At 42.3% G+C, this 8,548-nt stretch overlaps 2 protein-coding genes across 2 annotated transcripts; both read left to right on the top strand.

Moving 5' to 3' along the window:
• Positions 1-228: 228 nt before the first annotated feature.
• Positions 229-1,195, top strand: LOC100452669 (olfactory receptor 7D2). The gene has a single exon (XM_063719904.1). The coding sequence runs from the start codon at positions 229-231 to the stop codon at positions 1,165-1,167; it is 939 nt and encodes a 312-aa protein (XP_063575974.1). The 3' UTR covers positions 1,168-1,195.
• Positions 1,196-6,094: 4,899 nt separating this feature from the next.
• Positions 6,095-7,287, top strand: LOC103893034 (olfactory receptor 7E24-like). The gene is made up of 2 exons (XM_063720393.1): positions 6,095-6,122; positions 6,422-7,287. Exons 1-2 carry the CDS (start codon positions 6,095-6,097, stop codon positions 7,285-7,287), a joined length of 894 nt encoding a protein of 297 aa, XP_063576463.1.
• The last annotated feature ends 1,261 nt before the right edge of the window (positions 7,288-8,548 follow it).

Genomic DNA, 8,548 nt, shown 5'->3' on the forward strand with positions numbered 1-8,548 from the left:
TTTAAAATAAATACATATATACATAGTTTTATTTTTATTTTATTTTTTATTTTTATTTTTTGAGACATTGCCCAGGCTGGAGTGCAGTGGTGCAAACATAGCTCCCTGCAGTTGCAAATTCCTGGGCTCAAGTGATCCTCCCCTCTCAGCCTCCCGAGTAGCTGGGACTACGGGTGTCCACCACCACAGCTGGCTAATGACCTCTTCTTTTGTAGATACATCAACTACATGGAAGCAGGAAACCAAACAGGATTTTTAGAGTTTATCCTTCTCGGACTCTCTGAGGATCCAGAACTGCAGCCGTTCATATTTGGGCTGTTCCTGTCCATGTACCTGGTCACGGTGCTGGGAAACCTACTCATCATCCTGGCCATCAGCTCTGACTCCCACCTCCACACCCCCATGTACTTCTTCCTCTCCAACCTGTCCTGGGTTGACATCTGTTTCAGCACTTGCATCGTCCCCAAGATGCTGGTGAACATCCAGACCGAGAACAAAGCCATCTCCTACATGGACTGCCTCACACAGGTCTATTTCTCCATGTTTTTTCCTATTCTGGACACGCTACTCCTGACCGTGATGGCCTATGACCGGTTTGTGGCCATCTGCCACCCTCTGCACTATATGATCATCATGAACCCCCGCCTCTGTGGCCTCCTGGTTTTTGTCACCTGGCTCATTGGTGTCATGACATCCCTCCTCCATATTTCTCTGATGATGCGTCTAACCTTCTGTAAAGATTTTGAAATTCCACATTTTTTCTGCGAACTGACACACATCCTCCAGCTGGCCTGCTCTGATACCTTCCTGAACAGCATGTTGATATACTTTATGACGGGTGTGCTGGGCGTTTTTCCCCTCCTTGGGATCATTTTCTCTTATTCACGAATTGCTTCATCCATAAGGAAGATGTCCTCATCTGGGGGAAAACAAAAAGCACTTTCCACCTGTGGGTCTCACCTCTCCGTCGTTTCTTTATTTTATGGGACAGGCATTGGGGTCCACTTCACTTGTGCGGTGACTCACTCTTCCCAGAAAATCTCTGTGGCCTCGGTGATGTACACTGTGGTCACCCCCATGTTGAACCCCTTCATCTACAGCCTGAGGAACAAGGATGTGAAGGGAGCCCTGGGGAGACTCCTCAGCAGGGCAACCTCTTGTTTGTGATGGATCCCTTGGCCCCAGGACTAAGATGTTTTGTGAGCACCAATGACAAAAATGTTTTATTTTGAAATTCTTACTCTTTAAAATTAAAAAAAATTTTTTTTATACTTTGAGAGTACAAATGCAGATTTCTTAACATGCATTTGCATAAGGGTGAAGTCTGAGCTTTTGGCCTACCAATTACCTGAATAGTGAACATAAGGCAAATTTTTTTTTTTTTTTTTTTTTTTGAGACAGAGTCTCGCTCTGTCTTCCAGGCTGGAGTGCAGTGGAGTGATCTCGGCTCACTGCAACCTCCGCCTCCCGGGTTCAAGCGATTCTTCTGCCTCAGCCTCCTGAGTAGCTGAGATTACAGGTGTGTGCCACCACATGCCTTTTAGTAGAGACAGGGTTTCACCATCTTGGCCAGGCTGGTCTCAAACTCCTGACCTTGTGATCCACCTGCCTTGGCCTCCCAAAGTGCTGGGATTACAGGCATGAGCCACCACGCCCAGCCAAGGCAGTTTTTAAACTCTCACGCCCCTCTCACCTTTTGCAGTCTCCAGTGTCCATTATTCTGTTATAATGCCCATGCGTATACATTGTTTAGCTCCCAATTATAAGTGAGATCATGCAGCATTTGACTTTGTTTCTATACTACCTTACTTAAGAGAATGGCTTCCAGTCCCATTGATGTTGCTGCAAAAGACATGATTTCATCCTTTTTTATGGCTGAGTAGTACTCCATTGTATATATCCTAGATATCTATATAGATATAAATATATATAGATACATACCATGTTTTCTTTTTTTAAAAAAATTATTTTTATGTCAGTAGTTTTTGGTGTACATGTGGTTTTTCATTACATGGATAAGTTCTTTAGTGGTAACTTCTGAGTTTTTGGGGTACCCGTCACCCAAGTGGTAGTAGTCTCTTCTTATTCCTCACCCCCCTCCCAACCTTTCTCCCTTCAAGTCCCCAAAGTTCATTATATTGTTCATATCCCTTAGTGTCCTCATAGCTTAGCTCCCACTTATAACTGAGAACATACGATATATTCATATGGATCTTATGTATGTTGGTTGAACACACAAACAAGCCCAGGTTTTTCATTCCTGAGTTACTTCACCTAGAGTAATGGCCTCCAGTTCCATCCAAGTTGCTACAAAAGACATTATTTGTGGAGAGGATGTGGAGAAATAGGAACACTTTTACACTGTTGGTGGGACTGTAAACTAGTTCAACCATTGTGGAAGTCAGTGTGGCGATTCCTCAGGGATCTAGAACTAGAAATACCATTTGACCCAGCCGTCCCATTACTGGGTATATACCCAAAGGACTATAAATCATGCTGCTATAAAGACACATGCACACGTATGTTTATTGCAGCACTATTCACAATAGCAAAGACTTGGAACCAACCCAAATGTCCAACAATGATAGACTGGATTAAGAAAATGTGGCACATATACACCATGGAATACTATGCAGCCATAAAAAATGATGAGTTCATGTCCTTTGTAGGGACATGGATGAAATTGGAAATCATCATTCTCAGTAAACTATCGCAAGGACAAAAAACCAAACACTGCATGTTCTCACTCATAGATGGGAATTGAACAATGAGAACACATGGACACAGGAAGGGGAATATCACACTCTGGGGACTGTTGTGGGGTGGGGGGAGGGGGGAGGGATAGCACTGGGAGATATACCTAATGCTAAATGGCGAGTTAATGGGTGCAGCACACCAGCATGGCACATGTATACATATGTAACTAACCTGCATATTGTGCACATGTACCCTAAAACTTAAAGTATAATAATAATAATAATAATAATAAAAAGACATTATTTGGTTCCTTTTTATGGATAAGTAGTATTCCATGGTGTATACATACCACAATCTTCATCCACTCATTGGTTGATGGGCACTTAGGTTGGTTCCATGCCTTTGTAATTGCTAATTATGTTGCTATAAACATGCAGGTGTGTGTGTCTTTTTCACATAATGACTTTGTTTCCTTTGGGTAGATAGCCAGTAGTGGAACTGCTGAACTGAAAGGTAGTTCTACTTTTAGTTCTTTTTTTTTTTTTTTTTAAGACAGAGTCTCATTCTGTTGCCCAGGCTGGAGTGCAGTGGCATGATCTCATCTCACTGCAACCTCTGCCTCCCAGGTTCAAGCGATTCTCCTGCCTCAACCTCCTGAGTAGCTGGGACTACAGGCACCTGGCACCACACCCAGCTAATTCTTGTATTTTTAGTAGAGACAGGGTTTCACCCTGTTGGCCAGGCTGGTCTTGAACTCCTGACCTCAGGTGATATGCCCACCTCAGCCCCCCAAAGTGCTGGGATTACAGGCATGAGCCACTGTGCCTGGTCTTCTAGTTCTTTAAGACCCCACTTTTAAAAAAATCCAGTCCTCCATTGATGGACACGTAGGTTGATTCCATGTCTTTGCTAATGTGAATAGTGCCATGATAAACACGGGGGCGTAAGTTAACAATCTCCAAGTAATTTCCTTGATGGCACGTCTGTCCTATGTGCTGTTCAAAAATTGTGTCCTTGGTCATCATTCTTAATTCTCCATTAGTGAGTTCTGAACATGGATTTGAAGCATTTGCTATAGCTTTGTTATCTCAAGTGGTGGCACAGAGTTCTTAAGCTATTGATTGTTCACTGACTTTATTTCTATGTGTTTGCATGTGGGTTTTTGTTGTTTGTGTGTTGGATCATGAACAGATCAACAGTGTTTATTTGTTTTCCTACTGGATGAAGTATGATTAAAAGACATATTTAAATATAGCTGGTTATATATCTCCAATGTCTCTTCTTCTTCTAAGAATGTCAGTCCTATTAGATCAGGGCCTGACCCTTATGATTTCATTAAACTTTAATTACCTCCATAAGGACCCTGTATCCAAAGACAGTCATCACATTGGGGGTGAGGACTTCACTATATTAACTTTGGGGGGTGCAATTTAGTCCATAAGAGATGTTTAGGCAGATCTGAGAAAGTTTCTGCCGACTCTATGGGGAGCTCTAAAGCTAGGGCTGCTCTTTGGAGAATTCTCACATTGTGTAGAAATAACCAGGCCCTATTACCCCAGGAAAAGTGGGGCCTTGAGGGTGCTAGGGACAGAGGGTGGAGAAATTCTAGGCAGAAAAGGGCAGTTCCCAGGCAAAACCCCACCCTCAAGCCAAAAAGCCTGAAACTGCAGCCCAAAGTAAGAACTTATATCCCTGTTTTCCTGCTTGAATATTACCTTTTCCTAAACCACCCCTGGCCCTGCCCCACCCCATGCTATGCCTATAAAAATCCCAGACTCAGCCAGTAGATGTAACTGTGGCTGGACATCAGAGAGAAGCAGCTTTGACCTCAGAAGGACAGCTTGATGGTATAACTTCAGAGAAGAATTCAGCAGGAGATGGCTGGACTTCATTACCTGCCTGCCCCATCCCCTTTTCAGCTTCCCTTACCTGAGAGCCACTTTGATCAGACATAAAATCCCTCCCGCATTTAACATCCTTCAATTCGTTCATGCAATCTCATTTTTCCTAGATGCTGGAAAAGTGCTCAGGAGCCACAAGTGTGGATACAAAAGCCTGTCATACTGGCCCTTTGCCCTCGCTGGTGGAGGGCAGCCACTTCATGCAAAAAGGCAAAGGGCCCACTGAGCTGTTAACACTTAACACCCCACCCTAATCTTTTATTATGCAGATGGATTCTCTGCCTGGCCGGTGCCATGTTGCCTGTGTCTTTACTGCACACGGGCTGACAAAGAAAAGGGAAGATAGACTCCATGTTGAACGTGTCTGGCCCTCAATTAGCCCTTTCCTATTGGCGCAGCTGCTAGGATTCACCCATGCAAGCTTGCAGTTGCTTATCTATGTCTGCAGCAGATTTTTCAGGCTTCTCTTTGTCAGAAAAGAAATGATTTGGGGGTTGCTTTTTGTTAGGGAAATTCCTCCAAGGACTCTTTTACCCTCACTCTCTGCCTAAATAATTTCTTTCTATCTCCTGTATCAATATGGCTGAGTCTGGGGCTTTTATGGGCTCAGAATGGGGGAGGGACAGACCATAGGTATTATTATTCAAAAAGGCAACATTCGATTGGCTAAAAGGCATTATTCAAAAAAAAAAATCTGTTGGGAAAGGGCAAGTAAACAAGAACAGAATTTCTCACTCTGGGTCGCAGGTTTCATCCGGGACCAGTAGTCCAGTCTTTCAGCCTATAGACTGTTTTTGGCTTGAAGGTGGGGTTTTACTGGGGACCCACCCCATCTGCCTGGGTATTTGGCTGTCTCCTGTCACTATCACAGAGATGACAAGAACACAACAAAGTAAAGAACCGCAACATTCAAATGGATAATTTTTGAGGAAGCCATGTCAGTGCATGACATGAAAATGATTTAAATGATGCTTTAGATATCTCAAGAACAGCTGAAAGTAAACTGATCAAAGACAGAAATTTGATGATCGTGTACAGAGAAGAAAAGTATAAAAGTAATTAATCACTGAAGGAGTTGTTGAATAGAAATATACAAAAACATTAAGCAATTTCATAGGTGCTTTAGGAATGGGAAACAGAGGCATGTCTTTTAGAGAGAGAAAAAAAGAGCCAGAATATTTAAATTCACTTTTGCCTTAGGTAGTTGTAATACCCAGGAAACAGGAGGATGTTCCATCTAACATCGCTCGGATTACAGGCGTGAGCCACCGCATCTAAGAAATATTATTAAACATATCACAGAGTGTACATGCAATGTGTACACTTACTGTGTTGTTAGCAGTAATAGCGAAGAGATATTATGAGTCATGTCACATGGTGTACATCCACTGTGATATTAACATTAATATTGAAGAGATATTATGAATCACATAACAGGGTGTACAACCATTGTTATATTAGCAGTAATATCAAAGAGATGTTATGAATCATATCACATGGTGTACACCCACTGTGATATTGGCAGTAAAATCGAAGAGATATTTTGAATCATATCACATGGTGTATACCCATTGTGATATTAGCAGTATTATCAAAGAGATATTATGAATCATATCCCAGGTGTACACCCACTGTGATATTAGCAGTAATTTCTAAAAGATATTATTAATTATATCACAGGGTGTACACCCATTCTGATATTTGCAGTAATATCAAAGAGATATTATTTGCAGTAATATCAAAGAGATATTATTAGCAGTAATATTGAAGAGATATTATGAATAATATCCCAGCATGTACACACAGGGTGTTTACAGATTAAGAACTGCAGCCCATCCTCTTTGGGCTGTTCTTGTCCATGTACCTGGTCATGATGCTGGGGAACCTTCTCATCATCCTGGCCATCAGCTCTGACTCCCACCTCCACACCCCCACGTACTTCTTCCTCTCCAATCTGTCCTTGGCTGACATCGGTTTCACCTCCACCACGGTCCCCAAGATGATTGTGGACATGCAAACTCACAGCAGAGTCATCTCCTATGCAGGCTGCCTGACTCAGATGTCTTTTTTTGTCCTTTTTGCATGTATGGATGACATGCTTCTGAGTGTGATGGCCTATGACCGGTTTGTGGCCATCTGTCACCCTCCGGATTACCCAGTTACCATGAACCCATGTTTCTGTGGCTTCCTAGTTTTGTTGTCTTTTTTTCTCAGTCTTTTAGACTCCCAGCTGCACAATTGGATTGCCTTACAAATTACCTGCTTCAAGGATGTGGAAATTCCCAATTTCTTCTGTGACCCTTCCCAACTCCCCCACCTTGCCTGTTGTGACACCTTCACCAATGACATAGTCATGTATTTCCTTGCTGCCATATTTGGTTTTCTTCCCATCTTGGGGATCCTTTTCTCTTACTATAAAATTGTTTCCTCCATTCTGAGGGTTTCATCATCAGGTGGGAGGTATAAAGCCTTCGCCACCTGTGGCTCTCACCTGTCAGTTGTTTGCTTATTTTATGGAACAGCCCTTGGAGGGTACCTCAGTTCAGACATGTCCTCTTATCCCAGAAAGGGTGCAGTGGCTTCAGTGATGTACACAGTGGTCACCCCCATGCTGAACCCGTTCATCTACAGCCTGAGAAACAGGGACATTGAAAGTGCCCTGCAGCGGCTGCATGGCAGAATAGTCTAATCTCATGATCTTATTATCTGTTCCATTCTTTAGCGTGGGTTGGAAAAGGCAGCAAGGTCAAATATCCAGACCTGCAAAGAATATTGCTTCCTTCGTTATGTCTCTAGTTGGAATTGCTGAGTATTCTGATATGTTTTGTTCTTAATAAACATCATGATTGAATTCAATATACTTAGACTCTTTTAGTTTCTGGGCAATGACCCTGGTATCCAGGTGAAATTACATTCTTCTTCTTTCTTCTTTCTTCTCTTCTCCTTCTTCTTCTCCTTCTCCTTCTCCTTCTTCTTCTTTTTTGAGATGGATTCTCGCTGTTTTGCCCAGGCTGGAGTGCAGTGGTGTGATCTCAGCTCACTACAACCTCTGCCTCCCGGGTTCAAGCAATTCTCCTGCCTCAGCCTCCTGAGTAGCTGGGACTACAGGCACCCACCACCACGTTCGGCTAATTTTTGCAGTTTTAGTAGAGACGGAGTTTCACCATGTTGGCTAGGCTGGTCTCGAACTCCTGACCTTGTGATCTGCCTGCCTCAGCCTCCCAAAGTGCTGGGATTACAGGCGTGAGCCACCACACCTGGCCACATCTCTCTTCTTATATACAGTTAAGTCCTCACGTAATGTTGATAGGTTCTTGGAAACTGTGACTTTAAGAAAATGAATTATAGGAGGTCCTCAAATAATGTCATTTCCTTTAACATTGTTCAGCTATAAAGTTGTTGAGAAAAAGAATCTGGTTTCATTATACATGATTTTTCTTATTGTTGCAGTTTCCAAAAATCTATTGAAGACCTTAAATGAGAATTTACTGTACTTCACATTTATATTGCTTTTCACGGTTCATTTGTAATTTATTTACACTTTGCATCTATAAAATCTATTTAGGCAGATTATATGTGAGGATCCATGTCACTGGTCCTCAAGTTTGAGTTAGATTGAATTTGCCCAGAGAGCTTACAAGTGCTGATGCCTGGGTCTCATTACCAGAGATTCTGATTTACTTAGACTTGTGTGGGTATGAGGATATTACAAAGCGTCAGAGAGAGTTCAGATGGTAAAGTTCCCAAAGGGATTAAACTCAAAAATGTAAGTTACAAAAGAGTTTCTTGTACCACCAGGCAATGTGATTTCTTCAAATGCATTGCCTTCAACACTGAACCGACTATCATTATGCTGGGTTATTTTCACCCCTTAGAATTTTTATTTATCTACTGCAACTGTAGATTTACATGCATATAGATTTTTATCATATTTCCTTCTTGTGCATACA

The sequence above is a fragment of the Pongo abelii genome, chromosome 20 (genome assembly GCF_028885655.2).
Source record: "Pongo abelii isolate AG06213 chromosome 20, NHGRI_mPonAbe1-v2.0_pri, whole genome shotgun sequence".
In the NCBI taxonomy this organism is placed as follows: Eukaryota; Metazoa; Chordata; class Mammalia; order Primates; family Hominidae; genus Pongo; species Pongo abelii.